The sequence below is a fragment of the Ovis aries genome, chromosome 2 (assembly GCF_016772045.2).
Source record: "Ovis aries strain OAR_USU_Benz2616 breed Rambouillet chromosome 2, ARS-UI_Ramb_v3.0, whole genome shotgun sequence".
NCBI lineage: Eukaryota > Metazoa > Chordata > Mammalia > Artiodactyla > Bovidae > Ovis > Ovis aries.
In genome coordinates, this window is record NC_056055.1 from 239,736,843 (window position 1) to 239,761,739 (window position 24,897).

General features: G+C 43.0%; 1 protein-coding gene across 6 annotated transcripts in view; it reads right to left on the reverse strand.

Annotated features, from left to right (window-relative positions):
• WDTC1 (WD and tetratricopeptide repeats 1) overlaps window positions 1-23,847 on the reverse strand; it is a 68,445-nt gene extending 44,598 nt beyond the window's left edge. For 5 of the 6 annotated variants that reach the window (XR_009599448.1, XM_004005084.5, XM_012151165.4 and 2 more), the window contains exons 1-3: window positions 23,295-23,619; window positions 9,980-10,127; window positions 8,508-8,591 (exon numbers count right to left, since the gene is read on the reverse strand). Coding sequence is in view for 5 of the 6 variants with exons in the window: in XM_004005084.5 (XP_004005133.2) it covers window positions 8,508-8,591; window positions 9,980-10,027 (132 nt within the window). In the remaining variant the exon portion in view is untranslated. Of the gene's footprint in view, window positions 1-8,507; window positions 8,592-9,979; window positions 10,128-23,294; window positions 23,620-23,786 lie in introns of those variants that run through there. The other variant, XM_060410638.1, reaches the window with a different exon arrangement.
• Window positions 23,848-24,897: the final 1,050 nt, after the last annotated feature.

Consider the following 24,897-nt stretch of genomic DNA (forward strand, 5'->3'; position numbering starts at 1 on the left):
ACTCAAATGCTGTTCTCTCAGTCTAGAACATTTCTCTTCCTGCTGCTGCTTATGCTAAGTTGCTTCAGTCATGTCAAACTCTGTGCAACCCCATAGATGGCAGCCCCCCAGGCTCCCCAGTCCCTGGGATTCTCCAGGCAAGAACACTGGAGTGGGTTGCCATTTCCTTCTCCAGTGCGTGAAAGTGAAGTCGTTCAGTCTCTTCCTATCTCCCCCAAATCTAGTTAGCTCCTTCCATCCATATTTCAGATATCAGCCTAGACTACATTTCTCTTAGGAAGCCAAGTTGAGATCTCTCTGGTCCACTGTATTTCACTTGTATGTGAAATTTCTCAGAATGATGGATACGTGGGGGAGAAGAGGTTGAGATTGAGAGAACAATTGTTTATTGAATACTATGTTTAAGAGTGAAGAAGTGTGATAAGAGTGTAAATTGATGCTTTGAGTATAAATTGATAAACTGTACATATTCCCTGAAAGGCAATTTTGTTAATATTTATCAAAATTACAGGTAGATACACTCTCTGACCTGCTAATTCTATTTGTAGGTATTTATTCTAAAGATAAACACCCACATATGCCAAATGACGTTGCAAGGAATAACACTGTCCATACAAAAGATTGTAAGTAATCTACATCTCCAACAACAAGGACAATTTAAATAATTTATACTACACTCATACAACACAATACTCTGAAGCCATGAAAAAATTAGATATTAGAGACATCTTTATGTACTGATATGGTAAAATCAAGAAAGTATATTTTAAAATTCAAAATAAGATACAAAGTAGTAAATACATTAGGCTAACATTTGTGAGAAAAGGTGAGACTCTACATAAAAATGAATAAAATTTATCTGGAAGGATACTGAAATTGAGTATGCTAGTTGATTCCAGGAGAGTGCATTTGGTGGCTGAAAAAAACAGTGGAAAGGAGATGACCTTTTTAAACTTTTAAGCTAGCTCTAAAATAGGAAATTTTAAAAGCCAATCAAACCAAGAGGCTTTTAGTGAACCTCTACTAAGTGTTCAGCACTATATTAAAAGTTCTCTTGGAATTTCCTTTTGCCTTTTTCAAAAAGTATACAAAGTAGTAAATTAGGAAATCCAGGAGAAAAAAATCCCCAGACAGTAAGAGGAAAACATTATAATCAATAACCACAAAAGGCAGGAGCATTTACTGTTGATTTTACCTCTTTTATTCCACCCCCCAACCCTATAATGTCACCTCTTCTTAATGCCCCAATTCAACTCTGGTTGAATGAAATGGGGTCCATGTGTGATAAGGGATTCTGTGGTGGCTTAGATGATAAAGAATTTGCCTGCAGTGCAGGAGACCCAGGTTTAATTCCTGGGTTGGGAAGAGCCCCTGGAGAAGGGAACGGCAACCCACTCCAGCATTCTTGCCTGGAGAATTCCATGGACAGAGGGGCCTGGTGGGCTACAGTCCATGGGCTTGCAAAGAGTTGGACACAATTGAGCGATCAACACACACATGTGATAATGGGTGGGAAACAAAACAAGGGAAGAAAATGACTAGAAAGCATTTTTAAAAGTTAGATGTCATCAAATCAGCATCTTAGGAAACTTTAAGAACTTTCTATAAACAACAATAATAACAGCAGCTAATATTTGAGTACTATATACCATGAATTTTATAATATACTAAGTGCCATGCTAAATACTTTACACACATAAATTAACTATTCCTTCTCTTAAACCCAAGAGACAAACAGGATGTGTATCTTATTATACAGATGAGGAAATGAGTCCTAGAAGTTAAAGGGCTTATCCAAGGTCATATGGCTTATAATAGCATTTTTATTACTATAGTGGGGGGTGAGGGTATCAAAAAAGGTTATCCTTTTCAACCTCAAACTGGGAAAGAGGGAAATCAGATAGCCTTTTGAGATATTTTTCCTCCTTGACTTCCAAGATATCACGTTCTTCCACCACTATGCTATTCTTTTCTGTATCCTGTGGGTAGAAAAAGAGAAGAAACAGATAATCTCTAGATGCCGAAAATGCCTTGTTCTTGGTCCTGGGCCTTGGTCTCTCTTCTTTCTCTTTATTCCCCAGTGACACAATCCAGTCACTCAGCTTCATGTCTTTATAGACCACTGGTTTACAAACTTTTTAGTCTCAAGACCTCTGCACTTTTAAAACTTACTGAGGATGTTTTGAATACAGGTTATCAATATTTACCATATTAGAAATTAAAACTGAAATATTAACTTCATTTAAAATTATAATTTTAATGAAAATAAAGTTATTGATTTCACTTAAAAATAATAAAAAAATGATAAGTTAAAACATTTTAAATAAAAAGTAACTATATTTTCCAAGGCAAAAGAATTTAGTAGGAAGAATGGCAGTAGTGCTTTACATTTTTGCAAACCTCTTTAATGTCCAGCTTAATGGATTCTCATGTCTGGGCACTCATATCAACTTTTGTATTTACTTTGGTGCAAGATGTTATTTCAGTTGAAGTACATGAAGAAAATCCAGCCTCATAAAGATAAGTAGTTGGAATAGGAGCAGTATTTTAATGGCCTTTTCAGATCATTGTAGGTATCCTTTGATACTATACAAAAACTGGGCAAATAATGGTTTCTTAATGTTACAACGTGGAATCTGAATCCACATAAATGAGCCCTTGGTACCCTGCTACATTAAAAAGTGCTGGTTGATTTTACATTATGCCTGGGTCTTTACACATGTATGACTTCTGTACCTGTATGACTGTTTGAAAAATAGCAACTTATTGAATGTGAAGATCTTCAAACACTAACATTTATTATACAATAAAATATTGCTGACATATGTTAATACCACCACAGATCTCATCAAAAAGTCTTTTAACAAGTATTAAGAAGGGATTTTCCCAGTGGTCCAGTGGCTAAGATTCTGCACTCCCAATGCTAGGGGCCCAGGTTTCATCTCTGGTCAAGAAGCTAGATCTGACATGCCACAACTAAAAGATGCTGCAAGCTGCAGCTGAGACCTGGTAGAGACAGAGAATTTTTTTTTTTAAGTATTGAGAAGCTATCAAGCTCTTGGTGGCAAACACAAGTTTTCCTATATTCTTTTTTTTTTTCTCTTTACAGCTCAAATTTTATCCTTGGCAACAAATACTGTCAGTTGTTCTTCTTGAAGTGACAGTTTACTTCATTCATTTTAAAGAAAATGTCTGCCAAATACCCATATTTGAATAACCACAGTTTTCGTCTGCTAGCCATTCTTTCAGATGGTGTTCCATGACAAAAATGTCCAGTTGAGCTTACAACTCAAAACAACTGAACAAGTGCTTTTCCTCAAGACAACCATCATAATTCAGTATGCAGCAGCAGTACTTCCTACCTCAGAAGAGATTTGCACTGAAGAGTTGAAATTTAAAATTAGTAAGTTTTATTACACTTACATAAAGGGCATTTTAAGTAAGACTGTTGTCACTGCAAATGCATAGGGTGAATGATTCAACGAATTTGATGTTACTTGTCTTGATTCACACTAAAATCACAATAGTTTTACCACTTTTTCACAAACTTTTAAATGAATTAATTTTGCAAATAATGTCTTAGTGTTACTATGAAAGTAGTTTTGACCTCATGGATTCCCTTGAAGAAGTCATGGGGATCCCAGGGGTCTGCACGCCGCACTTTGAGAACTGCTACTGTACAGACTATTACAAAGACGTTCTGGTTTTTATCCCAGTCTATGTTTCCCTGGTGGCTCAGCGGGTAAACAATCCGAGGGCAAGGAGAAGGGAATGGCGACCCACTCCAGTATTACTGCCTGGAGAATTCAATGGACAGAGGACCCTAGGGGACTACTGTACATGGGGTCACCAAGAGTAGGACATGACTGCGCGACTAACACTTTCACTTTTCATGCTTCTTTTGGCCCCAGACCCACTGGACCTTGTAACAATGATAGAAATGTCTTTGCACTTACCCTCTGCTTCAACTCTGAATCCTAAGCCCTCCAATCTTCCTTAGGACTTTGCTCCTTCAGTTATTCTGTCCTAATCCTGTATCCTAAATCCCTTTCTCTCTTATCAACATACAAACAAGCTCTAGTATTTCTTCCCATTCTTTCAAATCCCTCCTTTGATCCCATCTGCCCCTCCAGCTACTGTCCCATTTCTTGGCTTCCTTTGGTAAACAAAGTCCTTTAAGAATTGTCTGCTGCTGCTGCTAAGTCGCTTCAGTCGTGTCCGCACTGTGCGACCCCATAGATGGAAGCCCACCAAGCTCCCCCGTCCCTGGGATTCTCCAGGCAAGAACACTGGAGTGGGTTGCCATTTCCTTCTCCGATGCATGAATTGTCTCCACAGCTCAATTGAGCTGGAAAACAAATACAAAAACAAAACAAAAGTGACTTTGAAGGGTGGAAACAAGGGGGGAAAAAAAACCCAGATGTCTTCTTCCTCCAATCTCCTGAAAGACTCCCCACCTGGTTAAAGTCAAATAGATGAGAGCAGGACAAGAGAGACTCGATACATATGTGCAAGTCAGCTGTCTAGGCAGTGAGCTGAAGAAAAAACGGTGAAGAGGAGGTATAGAGACAAGAGAAGGTTATCTTTTACAATTTTGTTAGGGGAAAGTGAAAGTGAAGTCGCTCAGTCGTGTCCGACTCTTTGCGACCCCGTGGACTGTAGCCCACCAGGCTCTTCCGTCCATGGGATTCTCCAGGCAAGAATACTGGAGTGGGGTGCCATTTCCTTCTCCAGGGGATCTTCCTGACCCAGGAATTGAACCTGGGTCTCCTGCATTGCATGCAGACACTTTAACCTCTGAGCCACCAGGGAAGCCACAGGGAATTATCTTTTACAGTTTTGTTAGGGGAACCACTTATCAAAACCTCCCACCAGGGCCAAGCACAACAGTAAGAGTTTTCTTACAATAGGAGGTCCTGGTGAACAAAACGGAAGTAACAAGGTACCACCAGCTGGAAGGGTTTGGGAAAAGTCAGAAGGAGAGAGGGGATGCCAGTCTGTATGTCCCATCAACTTCTAAAAACCCTTCTCATGGAATTCATCCTGGCTGAGCGACGAGTGTGCCAGCGGGAAGGACTCTGGGTCAGAATGACTAGCCAGGGACAACCCAGGAACTAATCCTATCACCCTAAAACCTGAGACTCTAAGCCCGGGGCAGAGCAGTTCTCTTGGGTTCCTTTACCCTGCTGTTCTCTGCCTGGGTGCCCCTTCCCAATAAAGTCTCTTGCTTTGTCAGCGTGTGTGTCTCCTCGGACAATTTGTTTCTGAGGGTTAGCAAGAGCCCACTCTCCAGGCCTGGAAAGGGTCCCCCTTCCTGCAACTGTTTACCCTTTTTACTGCTTACATCCTATCTTTCCTTTTATCTAGGGGAAAAGTCTGTAATAACTAAATAAAATTTAATCACCCTCTTTAAAATTTTGTGCAGTTGCAGGATCTCAGCTCCTCAACGAGAGAATGAACCCAGGCCCACTGCAGGGAAAGCACCGAGTCTTAACCATGGGACTATGAGAGAATTTCCTAAAAAAATTTTTTTTAACATAGAGTTGTCTACTTGCTACGGGCTTCCCTGATAGCTCAGTCTGTAAAGAATCTGCCTGCAATGCAGGAGACCTGGGTTTGATTCCTGGGTTGGGAACATTCCCTGGAGAAGAAAATGGTAACCCACTCCAGAATTCTTGCCTGGAGAATCCCACGGACAGAGGAACCTGGCAAGCTACAGTCCACGGGGTCGCAAGAGTTGGACACGACTTAAGTGGCAAAACCACTCCCATTACTTGCTACTGCATTCCTTCATGTCCCACTTACTCCTTCCGTCTAGTATCTGTTCTCACCACTCCAAAAAAACTGCTCAGTTTAGGCCACAGTTATTGTTTTGCTCCCACTCATTCAAACTTTCTGAAGCACTGAGTAAAACTGGCCACTCCTTTCTTGAAACGCTCTCCTTACACTCTCCTGGTTTTGTTTCTGTTCTACTTCATGGACTCTCTTTGGTGGTTAACTTTTCAGTCTCCTTAGATTGTAATCAATTCTGACAGCTGGAGTATCTCTTAAGAGTTAGACCTTGACTCTATTCTTTAAGCCTAAATGGATAGCTGAAGTCTCTGAATTTCTCCCTATGGTCCAGAGCTCTCCCCCAGTTAGCACTGATAGCAGTTGATAACTGCCTACCTGACATCTCCACAAAGCTATCCAACAGGCTTTCCAACTTTATAGGTCCAACCCCCTGATTCTCTCATAAGCCTGTTTTTTCTCCCCGTCTTCTTTCCATCTGCTCTGACTTCTCTAAGTCTCACAAGTGGCAAAGCTGGGATGTGTGCTTTAACATCTAAACCTGTGTGCATTCCTTCATATTGTGCCCCGCTACTACAGGTCCCCAACGAGGCTGCCTTCAGCCAGGTGTAAATTCAAACAGTTCATCCACCTTAACATATTTTTGTCTTTGAGTGTGAAATCTTTGGGAATCACAGAATCCTGTTTTGTGTTCACCAAAGTTTCCAAGTCTATTGTGGACAAAGTTATCAGACCAGGAAGAGATAGTAGAGACAATACGGGTTGGGTGGAGGCACAGCTAAAAGGAGAAGCCCAGCTAGCTAGCGGGAACTGTCCACTCAGCATCCCCCCAGCGGGGTTTCTCAGCCTTGGCATTATTGGCACTGGGCGCTGCATAATCCTTTGCTGCATGTTCTTTGTTGTACTCTGATTGTAGGATGTTTAGCAGCATCCCTGCACTCTATTCACGATATGCCAGGAGAGCTCTTTTAGTTTTCACAGCCAGAATTGTTTCTGGACATTACCAAATGTCCCCTCGGAGGTGAAACTTTCCAATAACCACCCCCAACTGCACTAAACAGATGTACTTTATACTCTAAAGGAAATATGGAAAAGAAACAAACAAAGGATAAACAATATATTTACAAACTCATGTGTTCAGAGACTTTTTAGAGATATGTGCGTGTGTGCTAAGTCGCTCCAGTCGTGTCTGACTCTGCAACCCTATGGACTGTAGCCCACCAGCATCTTCCGTCCATGGGATATGGAGAAATAAAAGTATAAAAGAGTGTAACAAACTGTGTAAATGGTATAAGCCCAATTTTGTAGAAAAAAATTTATATAAGCATTAAAAAAACTGGAAGACTTAATAATCGTTGTTTACTGAACTGCCTTACTATGATCCAGGTATTGTATTAATCACTTTACAAAATCACCTCATTTAATCATCACAACAGTTCTCAGCTATTGTTTCATTTCATAGATCAGGAAATGAGGGGTAACTTGTACATATAGCTGGAGAGAAGATAGGTCTTGAAACTAAATTTATCCAACTCTAATGACCATCTCTTAATGAGCATTCTGCTTCATAATACACAAAAGTAATATTCTAAACAGTAACCATGTTCATCTCTGGATGGAAGAATTAAAAGTGATTTTTGTTTTCTTCTCTATGTATTTCTGTTGATTCCATGTTTTCTACTACGATATTTACTACTTCTATAATCAGAAAAAAATTTTCAGTGAAAGTAGTGAGGACTGCTTGGAACACAGAGAAAAGGATTATTATAGAAAAAAATATCAAATCAAAGTGGGATTACAATTATGTGAAAATATGCAAGAGATAAAACAAAGTATATAAAATGAAAATAGTAACTATATTAGGGAGATGGGAATAAGATGTAATTTCTAGTTCTCTTTTCCATATTACTATTAATGTAGTCATATTTTATAAGGGATAAAAGTTTATAACGAAAAGAAAGCAATAACAATCATCTATAATTTCATTACCTCCAGGTAACACTGTTAGTATTCAATAATTTCCTTTCTAATCTTTTTCTAAGACCAACACAATCACTTATAAACATTAATGTGAAGGAACCAAGGATGACACTGAGTTGGACAGGACAGCTAAAAGTTGGATTCAGAACATGATCCTGAGGAAGGAAAGAGAATGAAACTAACATTATGGACTGTTTTTATGTCTGACACAACGAAAACGCTCAACTTCTGGACTCTAGACCTGACTCTCCATGGACTGGACAGGACAACACTGGACAAGGTGCTGAGTTTTTCTAAATCACTTTTTAAAAAAAAAATATGTATCTATTTCCTATCTACCTCCCACAGCATTTCTCTGAAGCTAAAATGAGAAAGCATGTGTGTGTGCATGTGTGTGAGAGAGAAAACACTTTGTAAACTCTAAATTCATATACAAAGGTAAGAATCTTAACTGTCCAAGCCAATAGTAAAAACAGCAGTATGAAAGAAATTCAATAGTCTTCTTCCAAGCACCAAGGAAATAATATGACAAAAAACAACTTCTGTGTGACCGTGTCAATCACTAATCTTGATTCAGATTTCTGTGCCTAATAAAGCTGCTATAAAGGAGAGGTAACCTTCAGGTATGACCTACAGAGAAAAATTGTTTATGCCTTGAACAGTGCCAAGAGGATTCTCGGCAGGCAGAGAGTAGAGAACCAGTCATCTGCGTCTAGGGTGCAAACTGGATCTCTTACCTGCAGCTCTGCTTCCAGGCCCAGCCGTCTGATAAAGGGATCAGTGACATGGTAGCGGCGCTCAAAGCTCAGGGCACCCCGCTCCTGCGGACAGAAACAAACTCATAGGTTCAACTGATTCAAATGTAACATGATTTACTCCGTTCCTATTACGTACACAGCAATGTGCTGGGCTAGAGCTAGAAAGAGAGAACAAGAAACTGGCCTGCAGGAGCTTACACTATACTTCAGCAGGGATTAGAGAATACAAGGGAGCATATAATCAAGCACTAAGTCCTAATTGTTAGGTTCAAAAAAAAAACAAAAAACAAAAAAAAACCCTGAAACACAAAGAGGGAATGTTTCCATATTTAGGTTAAAGAAGGTGGGCATCATCTTTAGGACACATATTGCGGGATATATACAAAGGAGAAAAATAACTTGCATAGTCCTTCAATTCTGTGACTCTGTGCCTCTAGGAATTAGTCCTGGCCCTTGAGGGCCACCCAGTCTAATGAAATCAAACCAAGAAAATGCCCCAACAAGTGAACAAAGCTGCAAAAGGATGCAGAGCAAAATACATGACACGCAGACCGACGTGCACCAAGTACATGGCTCGTGTAGAGGCGCATACTCGGTCCTTCCAGAGGTGACCACACCTTATGCTGCACGCCACTTAATTTTTTAAAGATTTTTGGCACCGAACCTTTACAAAGAACTTTCTCAGGTTCTTTTAGATTTTATCCTCAAGATTAGCCTGCACGCAGACAGACATTATTATCGCTTAACAGTAGAAAACCATAGCACAAGGAAGTGAAATGACTAAAGTCATACAGGTAGTTAATTAGGGCAGGGAGATTATAAGCTCCTGACCCCAGCCTGGGGTTCTTATTTCAGAAGCACATCTTGTCTTGGTTGAATCTCCTCCATTAAACCCCTATGTTCCTTTACTGAGGGCCTCCCTGACAAAGTCTGGGCTACATAGCTAAATGAGTGTGACTGCCCAGTCATCTATTCATCTCACAGTATGAGACTGTCTTCCATGTACAAACCTCAAAGAAGAGGTACAGGCTTTGGTACAGGAGACCCTTGAAGAAGAGAAGAGCGAGCTTAAGCTAAAGTGGGATTAGGGCTCTCCCAGGTTCAGCTGAGCAGCCAGAGCAACATGAAGAAGCTCTGCTTACTTCCTTCTGCTGCACCCCCACCCTCAGAGATGTGCACACCCATGCTCCCCTCCCTCCCCAGACTCCAGCAACCTCAGGAGCCCAGGTACACGTGCTTGCACAGAGGAATCCCCATGCATCCCACGTTCACGGGTAAAAGACAATCAGAGTCAAGGGACCTCGGCTCCAGTCCTGGGTCTGTCACTAATTAAATTAGTTGTGTGACTTCGGGCAAGTCAGAGACTCTAGTCCTCAGTTTATTCAGCTAAAAAAGAAACCTGTGGGGAAAAAAGGACCTCATGTTCTGGATCATGGGCCTGGGTTGCTTACCTTTATCTGCCTACGGATGAGGTCTCTAGTTATGTTGACTTTTGCCATCTTCTCTTAATGGGTTCAACAGAAGGACGCTATAGAAGTATCTTCAGGACCCTTGAGCATTCCAGCCAAGCCCAGGTCCACAAGACACACATTTAATTACCTGGGGGAAGAAAAATCATCAAACCTTGGGGGATGGGGAAAGGTGGCTTTGGAGCCCTGATTCCACCCCTAAAATACCCCACCAGTCCACCCAGTAAACTGGCTATTGCCTGTGATTTACGACATGGTGTGCTGGCCCTGCTCCATAGTGTTGAAGAACCTCTAGAGGGTCAAAGGTGCAGGGGAGAGACAGTGATTCACAGCCACAGGAAATACTGGAACAAACACTGAAGGAGCCGTGTGTGCTTCTCCAGAAAATGGGTGTGTGTGTGTGTGTCTGTGTGTGACTATGAGTATGAAGGAAGATGGAAACACATCCTGAAAGGATGAACAAGGCATACAGCGAGAAAGATGTCAAGTTTCACTTGCTCAGTATCTGTCTGTGGCCACCAGTCTGTAACTTTTAATTATGCTTCAAAATCCCTGACCTTCAGCTTAGCTCTCCCCCAAACCAAATCAGTATCACAGACAGAACATTCAACTTTCCAACAGATTCACAGAGTCAAAGAGTGGAGAGGGAATTTAATGGTGACCAGTCCAACTCTAAGAAAACCTTCTTCAGTATCCTGATAGGTAGACTTTCATACTTGGAACCTCTTGAAGCAAACTATTTCTTTGTTCTACAACTCTGACAGAGAAACCATTTCTGATAATTTACCATTAAGAAAGCACAAAATATGAGAAATAAAAAAGTTCCACACTGAAGCACACTCATCACAGAGTTTGGAAGAGCAAAATAAATAAATAAAGCCACCCAGGTTTCCAATGATAGAGGAACAGCTAAATAATGGATAGCCATATGATATTAGAAAGGCTACTTGTGAAAGAAAAATGTTTATATCACAATGCCTGTATTTTATTTTGCAATAAACACTATCATCACAGCTATGTTTAAAAAAGGAAATATAAAAAATAATAATTGCCCTCTTTAGATAATAAATAGTATGACTGACTTTTTCCTTCTACTTTTTGATGTTTTCAATTTTTTTCTATACAGCCACATTAATTTTACAATCAGAAAAAAAAAAACAGCTAGAGAAAATATACCCACAAAATTTTAAAAGCAAGTTCTGCCTGTTGTTATGCCCACTTTTTGGTCCTGTTTCTACCTCTGGAGTCACACAGGAGGTCCAGCCTTTCTTCTCCATTATGGCCCTATGACAATGGCTTGGGGACCCATCAGGCCTCTCTGTTAACCCTCCTGAGTCAGCAGGACCCCCTGAAGCCACTTCTGGATCTCCTGGCCTGGGCTTTCCTCCTGCTGGCCTCCTGCAGATCCTTTGTACACCCTCCTAAAACCAAACATTCCCCACCTGAGCTGTGAGCAGACTCCTTCCCTTCCTCTTGGCATTTAACCACAAAAGGAGACTCCATTTATAAACACTATGTTATCAGAGATTGCTTTTTCCCCTTTAGTGCTAGGCACACAGTAGGACCAAAAAAAAAAAACTTGCTGCCTGATTAGATGCTCCCATTCAGCTTGAATTCTTTGGGGCTTATGTCTCCATGGTCTATTTTGGGATTACAAGCTCTTAAAAGGGCAAGAACCTTCCCTTAGAATGTGGAAGCAAACCAGCACTGCATCTCAGTAAGCATTACCAGGGATATATGGAAGTCATGGGCACTACCTAGGATCACAAGACCTACAAGCACCAAGAACATACAGGGATGCCATTGTAAGAACTACAATTCTGTGATTTTGAACAAACTGACATCAATTAAGCACTGGCCTGCAATTGCGTTTATGACTCTGATTTGTGTTATAACAGTCAAAGCCAAAATATTAACAGTAATTGCCCCCACAATCACCATGAATATGAGATGGGGCTTATCACAATGGAAAACACCAAAGTCAGTGAGTATATCTGATATAAAGTAAGACCAGCCATGTGGCCTTGGTCAAGTCTCTTAATCTCTCTAAGTAGGCACTCATTCCTGTGACTCACAGGCACAGGAAGCATTGAAACAAACAGTGAAGGGTCATGCATGCTTCACCAGAAGAAGGCTCACTTTTTCCTCCCAACACCCTTTTCCTCAGAAGGTTACTGGGAAGGTCAAATAAAATAATGTAAGTATAAAGCCTTTTCCCTAATTTTATTTTGAAAGGAACACAAATACTTGTATCTGCTAAGAACTAGTACGTTGCCAAATATTATGTACTTACTATGTGCCAAGAATTATGCTAAGTGCTTTGTATTTATTTATCCATTCATTTATTCATTCAACAGTGAGCACAAGAAGCTTCTACTATATGCCAGGTACTATTCCAGATCTAGGAGACATAGCAGTGAACAGAAGAGATAAACTCCTTATTCTCAGGGTACCTATATTCTAGCAAGAGGGGATAGATAACAAATAATAATACAAATAAAATAAGACTATATCCAGTAGCGAAAAGTGCTATGATGAAAATAAAACAAGCTGATCAGAGAGTGACTGATGAGCTACTTTTAGACTTGAGGTTAAAAACGATATAGTGCGTTTTGGAGTTGTCTGGCTGCTCAGCATGTGAACTTCCTTCCTGTATTTTGGGAATTTCCCATCTGATGAGTCTGGTGGGAAGTAGAGAGCCCTCTCACTATGAAGTGAGAATGGTGGAGACAAGATTCTCTTTCTGAGGCTCTCCTATACCTAGTGTGTGTGTGTATGGCCCAGGCTATGTTAACAGATACGTGAGCCCCAGACCTTAATTGAGATCTGCTGTCAAAGGATCAGAGGACCATGGAGAGTCCATGCTGGCAGGAAGGGGTGCTATAGTTGCCATTAAGGTCCAGTCAGCTGGTGGTGGTATAAGCTATGTAAGGGGCAGCAATGATCTCATGGACTGGTTCTGTGAGTAATTTTGGCTGTGGGTCCTGGCTGGTAACTAATTTCCCTTGTTCTAGCCCATTCTTCAAGTCTGGCTTCATAGCCTTCCTTGATATTTTGTTGAGTTTCCTTAATATCTTTTTAAGAATCATCTAGAATTGGTTTCTGTTGCTGACAGCTACAAATCCGGTCTGATACAGAGGAGTTCTTTGAGAAGATGAGATTTAAGCTGAAGTGTGAATGGCAAGAAGTCATAAAGATCTAGGGGGATACAATTCTGAGAAGGGAGACAACCAGTGCTAAGATCAGCTCAAAAGCTTGTATGGTAGATGCTGGTCTTATCTTCACTGAACACAAAAGGAGACAGATATGAAACAATTCCCATGTCACATAGCTGATAAACTGGAGACACAGCAGGGACCCAAACCCAAAACTATGTACACTCTTAACCACTATGTATACATAAATAAATTACTCCAGACTGCAATTTCCTAGAGTAATGATCACCACAAGAATCCCCAAGTGAAAGTCACTCAGTCGTGCCCGACTCTGCCACCCCATGGACTGGATAGGGGTCATAAACGAATAGGGGTAAATGAATTCTCCAGACCAGAATACTAGAGTAGGAAGTCTTTCCCTTCTCCAGGGGATCTTCCCAACCCAGGGATCAAATCCAGGTCTCCTGCATTGCAGGCAGATTCTTTACCAGCTGAGCCACAAGTGAAGCCCAAGAATACTGCAGTGGGTGGCTTATCCCTTCTCCAGCGGATCTTCCCGGTCCAGGAATAGAACCGGGGTTTCCTGCATTGTAGGCAGATTCTTACCAACTGAGCTATCAGGGAATCCCCAAAAGAGCCAAATAAATTGTCATTATTCATTCACTAATTTTCTTAAAACATAAACTGAATTTTTACCAAGCACCCAGCACTGTGCTAGTCATGAGGGAATAGCGAAGATGAAAAGATACAGTACCTATGCTAAGAAGCAAAGAATCAAAGGCAGGGGACTTTAGGGAGTTCCCTGGTGGTCCAGCAGTTAGGACTCGGTGTTTTCACTGCCAAGGGCATGCGTTCAGTCCCTGCTGGGGGAACTAAAATCCCACAAGCCACAAGGAACTCTAGCTGATATTGGTGTGTGGCTTGGAAATACTAAAAGGAACAAGAAGAGTAAAAGCAGAGAAACTAGGTAAGCAAAAATCACTGCCATTCAGGTAAATGGTAAAATGGAAACTGAGATTTAAAACAGTATCAGACTGGCAGGCAGAGGTTTAAGACCCAAAATGTCAAATTTAACACAATTACTGCTCAGGTGGTATTTTGGTAAACAGTTCCATTCCCATCCTGAGAAGAAATGATAGCGCACTGGCAGAGAGCTCATTTTGTAACACAGCCCACCCTCTCCTCCTCACAAACTTTTAGAGGCAGACAAGCATAACTGGAAACACTTCTAAGCAGAGATCACTTAAAAGGCTCACCTCAGGAGAGAAATACACTCAAATGTACAGAGGGCATAACTAGTTTCATACTTCTCAAATACAAATAATCAGAGCAATAAATAAAAGTTATATAAATATGAGATTCAATCATGGTCAAATTTTAAAAGCATTATTTTAAGGAAGGTTCAGAAATAGTCAATTCTACAGAGTAAAGAACTCATAGACATGAAATGATATGAATGAAATATTGAAATTGGCAAAAGGAAGTTACGTGTGTGTGTGTGTGATTAAACACTAGAAAAGTGTTTAATTCAAGAGAATTTCTATCTCTGGTGCAGTATGCGAATTACATAATATTCAGTTCTGTTGAGGGGTAAAAAGACCAAACTAAATGACTTCAAGAATCCATAAAGTAACAATTTCAGTGTCTACTTTGCCAGGTTCTGTGCTAGACTAAGAGCTCACAATGTAGTCATAGTTACTTGAGTATCAAAGGCATCCAGGCCATAATCAGAGCTCCAAAGAGAGACTGAAGAAGGCTAACTTTTAGTCAAATGATCAAAATGAATAGCTAGGACAGTAAATTCAGAAGGAACAACATGGAATAATAAATTAAATCTAATTATACTCATTTATTCACACATCTAAACATGTAACAGTAGAGCTAGGCAGACTCCTGGGAAATCACTAACGAAGAATGAAGAGTTTAACAGTCAACACGCAACTTTTTTTTTGGCTGCACCACATGGCTTGTAGGAATTTAGCTTCCCAACCAGGGACTGAACTGAGGCCATCACAGTGTAAGGGATGAGTCCTAACCACCAGGGAACTCCCAGACAACAAGAAACTTTTAATGTATCTTCTTCATCCTAAGGATAGCACAGTTAATAAATAAACTCTGATTTTCACACTTAAAGCTCTCATAACATTGAGGGCTAATTTTCTGGCAGAACATGAAAGCTCAAGAAAACGTTCTCCAGCTAGAATACAAAGATTTAGGAATGGTATTTACTTGTAATTTAAGATACTACAGGCAAACTCCAGCTGATATTCAATGGAAAAGAGGAAGAAGGAAGCCAGTTTTTGTGAATCAGGCATATGAGAAATATAGAAACACCTAAGGCACAGAGGAAAACATATGACTTAATGTTATAAAGAGAACATGAGCTGCTATGTAGATATTGTATCTTCCAAAGGGTATTCTGTTCCTGGAGCTCTAAAACACCTAGAACTTAACACCATCACTTCCACAGACTTCTAACTTAGGCTACTGGGAAACTTTCTTCAAAGGGCCTATGTCTGTTACAGTTAAAGGAAGCTAAAAAAATTCAGTTTGGAGGACTTAAACTCATACTTCATAATGCAAGTGTTAGTCACTCAGTCATGTCCGACTCTGTGCAACCCGATGGACTGTAGCCTGCCAGGCTCCTCTGTCCATGGGATTCTCCAGGCAAGAATATTGGAGTGGGCTACCATTTCCTTCTCCAGGGTCATAATGCAAAGGGTACCAGTAATATAACAGCTTAAGGTTAACAAACCCTAGAACAAAGTACACCTGGAGAAGATTACTCATCTGGAACCAAGGATTAAATGGTAATATGCAAACATGAGAAACCACCCATTTTAGGTGTGCCATAGTCCTTGTTTGGGCTCTGGTTAATGTAGCAGAAAGAGAAGCAGACTTAAAATACGTAGGCACCTGGGCCTGAATTTCAGCCTCTGGTTGGGCAAGTTACTTAATCTTTCCAAGTTTCAATTTGCTCACTTGTAAAAGAGGGATGCTAACCTCCTTCAATGGATCATTGTGAGGAATAAATGATGAAGTATGTATAAAAGTGCAAAATATATACCTGGATCATGCTGCTGCTGCTGCTGCTAAGTCGCTTCAGTCGTGTCCGACTCTGTGACCCCAGAGACAGCAGCCCACCAGGCTCCCCCATCCCTGGGATTCTCCAGGCAAGAACCCTGGAGTGGGTAGCCATTTCCTTCTCCAATACCTGGATCATAGTGGGGCTTAATAAATGATTAAATGAAGGCTCAGTTGGACACGACTGAAGTGACTTAGCGGCAGCAGCAGTAGTGAAGTAAAAGTCGCTCAGCTGTGTCCAACCCCATGGACATTCTTCAGGCTAGAATATTGGAGTGGGTAGCTGTTCCCTTCTCCAGGGGAGCTTCCCAAGCCAGGGAGCAAACCCAGGTCTCCCACATTGCGGACAGATTCTTTACCAGCTGAGCCACAAGGGAAGCCCAAGAATACTGGAGTGGGTAGCCTATCCCTTCTCCAGTGGATCTTCCCCACCCAGGAATTGAACTGGGCTCTCCTTCATTGCAGGCAGATTCTTTACCAACTGAGCTATGAGGGAATATATGATAGCCGAACCTAAATTCTAAGACCGGATAACTCCTGTTATCTATGCTCAGTGGCATGGTTACAACATTTCTTCCACATTTCCTTCCCTACCAGAGAGACAAAGCTGACCTTGAGGATTCCATTGTGCGTGGTATGGTGGGGCATAGAGAACAGGATGTCTTTATCACCTCTGCTAGCTTTGAAATACAAGATCAGGAGGAAAAAAGTGACTTTGTTGAAAACAAAGAAATTCTATACAAAACTTGTGTAAGAATGCATATACTAACATTATTCACAATAGCTAAAAGATAGAAACAACCAAAATGTCCATCAACTGATGAATGGATAAACAAAATGTGGCTTATTCGTACGACGGAATGTTATTTGGTCATAGAAAGGAATGAAGTATTGATTCACGCTGTAACATGGATGAAAACTTGAAGACATTATGCTAAGGGAAAGAAGCCAGTCCCAAAATGCCACATATTGTGTGAATTCATTTATGTGAAATCTCAAGAATAGAAAAATCTGTAGAGACAGAAAGTAGATTAGCGGTTGTCTACGGTTCAGAGAGAAGATGGGGTGATTGGGGGTGGGCAGTGATAGCTAAAGGGCATGGTTTTCTTTTGGGGGGGTGACGAAAATGTTCCAGAATTAGATGGTTATACAACTGTGACTATATCAAAAAGTAAAGAACTGCACACATTAAAAGCATGGGTTTTATGGTAAGTAAGTTATATCTCAGCTGTAAAGGAGGAAAAGTCCCCAAACCCTTTCTTCGGTTCTCTACCTCAAAATCACAATTTAAGAAAATTTAGTTCTCACCCTTTCCTTCATTTGTCTCCTAACTTGAATAGCAGTTACTCATGTGGCTTCTTTTCCTTAACAGACTAAAAACATCCTGAGGGCCAACTCTATCTATCTGATTCATCTACTGACCCCTCCTGGGTCTCCCAAGGAGTGATGTGAACTTAGCAGGTACCAATATATTAAAACTTGCTGAATGAACAACAGCATGACTGCCTTGCATACAAACAGTGTTTTATACCTATCGCAATGCTTCTGTTCATGCTTTTATTTGAACTTCACAATAATCTTGAGAAGAAGCTGGAAAGTTCCTATGATCCCCTTTTAACAAGGGGGAACTGAAGCCCACTGCTATGCGGTACTGAGGGAGAGGCACTGAACTGGGATTAGGGTCTTGTGCTCCAGGCCAAGACCTGCCTCTAACTGGCTATGTGACTCTGAGTATGGCATTTCATTCCCTCAGCCTATTTACCCATCTGTAAAATGAGAGGTAGACTGAGATGCACTGCAAAATCCATTTCAATACCGTTATCCCAGGACACACTGCTAGGAAGCAGCAGAGTGGAGACTGAACCCTCATCATCTGTACTCTCTTTCCTCTGGTCTTGCTGCCTCCCACTGCAGGGAGGTGCCTCCAGCTGAGTGACAACTGACCGACCTCCCTGTCAACATCCTGAATTATGCAAAAGATATATGCAAGTTTCCTCTCTATTTGCAATGGTTTTCCTACTGGAGCAATCCTATGGGGGGAAAAATGCACTTCCAATGCATAACGGTAATCTGAACTAAAATAATAAAATAAAAAGTTGGCTGCGGAGTCCAACAGACCTCAGGTTCAAATTCCAGTTCCGCCACCTACTTTTTCTGTGACAGTATTTCTAAACCTCAGTTGCCTAATCTATAAAACAGGGATTATAAAGCCCACCTTCACAGAGTGATGAGGAATGGGAGGAAATGCCTGATACCGAGTCTAGCAAATAGTATTTATTGGACATTCTACGCATTTTACAAGTACAATCTGACAGACCCCTCCTCATAACAGCCCTATGAGACAGGTACTACTATTATTTTCATTTTATAGATGAAGGACTGAGGCATGGAGAAGTTAACCTGCCCAAAGTTACAGTAATTAAATGAAGAGTCAAACTAGATAGTTCATCTCCAGAACCCAGGCTGTTGACCACTAAAAAAGAATTACTACTACTATCTTTATTTAGACCACATCCAAGCACTCTTTGCCAAAAGACACTCTGTCTCTTATTTCTTAGGGTTAGGCTAAGGCATCAAAATCACCTTGACTCTGCTGGTCTCAAACACAAACTTAAAGCTTGCATTTCAGGGTCATGGACTAAGTTGGCACAAGAACATCTGAGAAAGGTGTGGATGGCAGGACAAGCCCATCAGCCAAGCATCACTGGAAAAGTTCTTTTGCCATCTCTGAGGCTCCTGGCTTAAATGACTCCATATGGGGCTGACTGAAGCATTCTCTGGGAAAGGCCATCCTAAGAAATGCTCTACTTTGTGGGAGCTCTGGATGAAAACTCACCTTGATGTCTTCTCTGTCTGTAGAGTTCTCTATCGCCATCTGAGTTTTGTAAAAGATTTTCCTGTTCTCAGAACTTTGCTTTTCAGTGACCATACATACTAATTTATCTGCAGTGTCATAGGGCCACAATTATCTTAAGGTAGTAGAAGGGAAGAGAAACAGAAATGGGAGAGTATTCTGATAACATTATCCTTTCTCACTGAATTCAAGAGCATCTGGTCTTGCATTTCACCTTTAACTTGCATCGCCCCCAATCCTGCCACAACTCTATGTACCTCTCATAGGGAAGCCCTTTAAGTTTCGCCCTCTATTTTCACTCCTAGCAGAAAGGTCAAGCAAAACTAAGTTGATCAATTTGGAAATGTTTCCTTTTTGATTCAACTGCAGTTGTGTTACATCCAGATGTCCAGCTCAAGAGGGAACTGGAAGAGGCACTGGCACCCAAACACTCAGGCCTCAACTGATGAAGCTCCCTGACCAGAAAACGCCTGACTCCCATTCTGAGAAAGGCTCTCTAAAAGGTTTAAGAATAAGCACAGTTTTATGCTTTCCGAAAATAAAATCTGGAGGTTATGAACAAGGACATAATTTTACCAAGGTCCTGATCCTAACACTGCCTCCAAAGAGCTTGTAGATAGCTACCTGGGCAAGGACAGATCCTCTTCTGCCCCCTTCCCCAAGAAAATGGGGTTAATACCTCCCCAGATGGCTACAGGGAGGATTAAGGGTTATCATTCTTTGCATCCAGCTCTGTCACAGCTCTAGCAGTTAGGACCTTGTTCATTCTAAAATGAGACACTAAATATAAACATGCAGCAGTGAACCCTGAATCTGACTCTACAACAGGGTGAGAACTTCCATTCCACACAGCCTCCAACACTGCCTCCTGTACCCCAACCTGCTGGCTGAATCCTCCTCTTATTCAGGCCTCAAGTTTTTAAGGTATTAGTCACTAATGCCACAAAGCCCTTTGTGGAGTCAGCAGCTATTACTAATAGCACCAAGAATGAACCCCAGAACTACTCTCAGGGTTTCCGACAGGCCTGAATTCACCCTGAAGAAACCAAAGTCCCTTCACCCCCAAACCCAGGCCCTTGAGGGGCAATAGATGAGATCTAATGAAAAGCAAATATTACATCAGTGAGTCCTCACAAACCCACTGTAGAGTAGGTGGTCATTTCACAGATCAGAAAAGCATAGCTCTGAGAGAACATGTGATTTACTCCAGGACACGCATCTAAGAAGGTGCACACATAGGATCAAGTATCAGCCCTACTATCACTCCCTGTGTAACCTCCAGCATATCTGTCAACTTTCTGGATCCTCAGTTTCCTCATCTGTAGAGTGGGAATAGCGATAATACTTATCACTAGGACTAAATGAAATCTTGGAAGAAAAGTGTCCAGCAAGTACCAGGCACAAAATATTCAATACATATTAGTTTTTTAGGGATCAAAACAATAGGAATTTTATATAATTTTCACATATTAACAGTTTAAAATACTAAAAAAAAGAACTTGTCCAATTAACTACATAAGTATGAACTCCTTTACCATATCTTTGATAAAAAGTGGCAAAGCCTCTGCTTGAATACTTCCAATGATGGCTAACTCACTCCTTCACAAGGCAGCCCATTCTGTTTTCAGAAAGCCAAATTCTCTCCTGTCACGCCAACATCTACCCTCTTGGGATTTTCATCCTCTGATCCTAGTGCTGCATTCCAGGATCACACAGAGGAAAGTCCAGTTCCCCTTCCAAGGACAGTTCTTCAAGCATATGTCCCCCAGGCTCTTTGCTCTGGTCCCTTCAGCTCCTGATCCAGTGTCACTGTCCCCGAGGAGACAGAACTAGGTCTGAATTCTGATCCTTTCACTTACTAGTTATGTGGCCTTAAGCAAGTTATTTTACCTCTCTGAACCAGTATCTTCATATGTATACCAAGAAAAATGATTTTCACCTCACTGGGTAGTCATAAAGGTTAAATTAGATAAAAGTAAGAACACTACTGAGCATAGAGTCTGACATATACCAGGCCCTCAATAAATGTCAGTCACTTTTTAGGATGTATTCCAATTAGCAAATATCCCTCACAGTAAATGAGCCAGAATTAAATGTAACACAAGGGACTGGTTTCTGATGGGAACTATCAAGGCTTGGGTTTTTGAAGAGCTTTCTTATTATACAGCTGAGAAGAAAGCACAGCCCAAGAGTTATATGGGTTTGGCAGCCCAAAGATGTGGTGGAGAATCTGGAAAGGTGACGATGAAAGAAGAAAGGAAACAGAATGGATCATTAAACCAGTCGCCCAAAAGAAAAGGTAAGTATCACCACAGTACGTGTTGTCTATGACTCCCTCTCTGAGACCCAGGACTGCACATGCAGGCTATATTCCTTAATTCAAAAAAGAGAGAAGAAAAATAATTAAAGAATAATTAAAGTCACAGTTCTGGATCATCCCAGCAGTTAGCCTCTCCAGAGCTACAGATGTTTAGCAGGGGGCTTCTTCAGTTGTAACCTGCCAGATTCTGAAGCCCAGGTGTGTGAAAATATCCTTCACAGGATGTCTCATGAGTTCTTCCCAGCTCGGAAAGCTGTTTGACAACTTTAAAACTCAAAACTGGCAAATCGTCAATGACATCATCACCACAAGCATTACACATATTCTTTCCTTCAGTGACCCCAAGGGAAGGAGTCCCAGGCACAAATATGAATTGCTGTTCAGTTATTCCTCAAAGTTGACCCAAAGCACTGCTTCTACAAACAGGGATGTAACTTGAACATAAGTGCCCCCAAACAGATTAAAAGAGGGAATGATCACTGGACTCCAGAACTGAAGCAGTGTGATCACAAACTATGGCAGAAAAGGTTGTTTTCCCACCTACTAATGAAACACAACAGCTTGCAATGAAGAAATTCATTGTCAGTCTTAAGACTCGGCCCAAAGAAGCCCTTCTAGTTACTCCTTGGCATGTGATAGAGGATCTAGTTATTACTATACTCAACAGCCAACAAGCTCTTTAAAAACAGAAGAATTACAAAGAAGACGCCAGAATTCAAATCAAAATAGCCTTAAGTAGTTCCTTCAACTTTTAGGAACTCAAGAAGGACTGCAAGGTACAGAAAAGTTTAGTGAGGCCACTGGGCATACCCATGCCCTAGGTGGGAATTTCATAATGCCTTTGAGTCAGAAGGTGACCTCAGAATATTCTTCTCAAAACTGTTTCAGGCTTTATTAAAAGTGATGACTTAACTGCCACTTTGCCCTGATCACCTACCCATCTTCAGAAAGAATGGGGAAGCTACAGCCACCCTACCAGGCTTCTAAACTCACTAACTTGAGAAGAAAACTTTAAGTTGCTCTACCAGTTAAAGAAAGTCATAGAAGAAAAGGCCTTTGGGCAAAATAGTCAAATTAGGTCGTTAGACATGAGTCGTAAGGTCCCGGTATCTCTTTTCTAGAGACCCCGGTGGCACACCTGCAGAGGAGAGCCAGAGGGCACTGGGCAAATTCAACCTGGCTGGCAAGGGGGCGTCTCTGCAGCTTTCAGCAACGAGAATTGGAACCTGCTGGGTCGCAGTCTCTCTCCTACTCCACACTTCCTATTTGCCCTTTGAAGTGGGTACTGAATAGCCAGTTCCCAAGTAAAGGCCCTTTTGTACGGGCGCTACAGTCGCCTGGTGGAAACACCTCGGCAGAGTTTAGTTTGCTGCCAGGATGGGCCACTGAAGGCATCTGCGGCTGCCAGAAGCCTGGTCTGGACACGGGGACAGACACAGAGAGAGAGAGAGAGAGAGAGAAACTAAGAGAGAGCAGGAGGTCAGGTCAACGTTGCCCTCTCGGCACTTCCACCTGCCCCCTTCTTCCTGAGACCCGGGCCATATCAGATGTCAAACAAAAACTCCGCAAAAAAGTCCCGTGATGGGACGACTTCCACCTCTCCCTCTGCTGAGGCTACCCGAACTCCCAGAGCCTTCCCCCCCACGTCCCAGCCAGCCCTCCGTCCCCACCATGACCCCGGCCCACTCTGCCCTCCGCCCCGGCGAGGCCTGCCCCTTCTTGGGACACCCCGGCCCCCCTCTACCCCGAGGCGGACGGGCTCAGGCCCCCGGGCCGGCAGGGCTGGGGCCGGCCCAGAGCAGAGGCGGCCCGTGCGCCCAAGGCTGCCGGAGCCGGTCCTCGCCTGGGTGCCCGCGAAGAGCAGGAGGCGGCGGCTACCCGTACCTGTCAGGCCTCTTCCTAGGACCGGTGGCGGCGCAACTTCAGGAGCCCATGTCCGTCCGGGGGGCCCGGCCCCTCTCCCCGGAGGGGGGGCGCGGATCCCGGGGAGGGGGCTGGGGGACCCGGGCTGCTCTAGCCCCTTCCCATGCTCCCCGCCCGGCGCCTGGCCGGGGCCGGACAGCGCCTCCGCCCGCCCCTGCGCACCGCCTCACACCCGCGCTCACACACACACTCACACTCCCTCGCGCGCTCTCACACACGCACTCCCCTCCCTCCTCCTGCTCTGTTTATCTCCTCCAGCTGTCTGGGGACCCAGGAGAAGCCCAGCACCGCGCCTGCGCCACGCAGTCTCCGCCCCCGCCCCGCGCCTCACAGCCAGCGGCTACGCTACGGAGACAGCGCCCGGCAGTTTCCAGAATGGCGATCAGGGGCCCCCCCACACACCCTCCACTCCCCGCGCCCGGTCAACGTCTGCTGCCGGCGGCGCCCACTAACCTGCTAGTGGGGGAGCCCCGCACAGCCGCGGCCAATCCGCTTCGCCGCTCGCCAGACCGGCAGCCAGTGGGCGGGCGGAAAAGCTGGGCTAGGCCCTGGGGCATCCTGGGAGTCGTAGTTTTTCTCCGTCGAAGAACTCCCGCAGCGCGGGCTCACCCCGCCCAGTTGCCATTAGTTACCCGGACGCGCCTTCTATCCTATATCCACGTAAAATGCTCCCTGCTGTCACTTTTGGGACACTCCCCTCACCCACTGCCCCCAGAGGCCGACACAGTTTCGCAACAGCCTTCTCAAGACTTCCTCAGAGCCCCTTAATTGCGGGACCCGTCAAGGCTTGGGGGCCCCAGGTCCTCCCCAAGAGCCAACTCTCGGCTCACTCCATCCTATTCTTGGGAGCTGAGCAGCGGCACATTCCTCACCGTTGTCTCCCCGCCTGAAGGAGGAGGATAAAAGGTAATCAGCCTACACCGGGTGGCCTGGAGGGGAGCCAGCCGTACAGACACTCTTGGAAACCCTCAGTCTGTTGGGAGAGACAAGATGCATCTGAGATCGGTGGAAGTACTGCTGTTCCCACCTCTGAGAGGCGGTTCCACCCTTGTGGAGTCCCAAGTCTGACGGAGGAGTCACTTCCTCTCGATAAGGAAGCTCCCAAGGTCACAAGGGAGTCATTTTGCCTAACTTATGAAGGTAGAGACCGGGCCCCACCCACGAGGAGCCTCCAGTCAGAAAAAGAAGACAAGGTCATCTTCCAAGAAAGGAAACTTATCGCTCACCCGTAGGGTGCCCTCTGTCAGACAATAACAATAATGTGCTTTTGCTGAGCATTTGCTTACTATGTCAGCACTGTAGTGAGTACAGTTCCTTGAAAAGTGAAAGTCGCACAGTTGTGTCCAACTCTTTGGGATCCCATGGACTGTGGCCCACCAGGTCCTCCATCCATGAAATTCCTCAGACAAGAGTACTGGAGTGGGTTGCCATTTCCTTCTCCAGGGGATCTTCCTGACCCAGGGATAGAACCTCGGACTCCTGCATTGCAGGGTATTCTTTATCAATTGAGCTACTAAGGAAGATGCTATTCCTTATATAGGTACTATTACTGTATCTGTTCTGC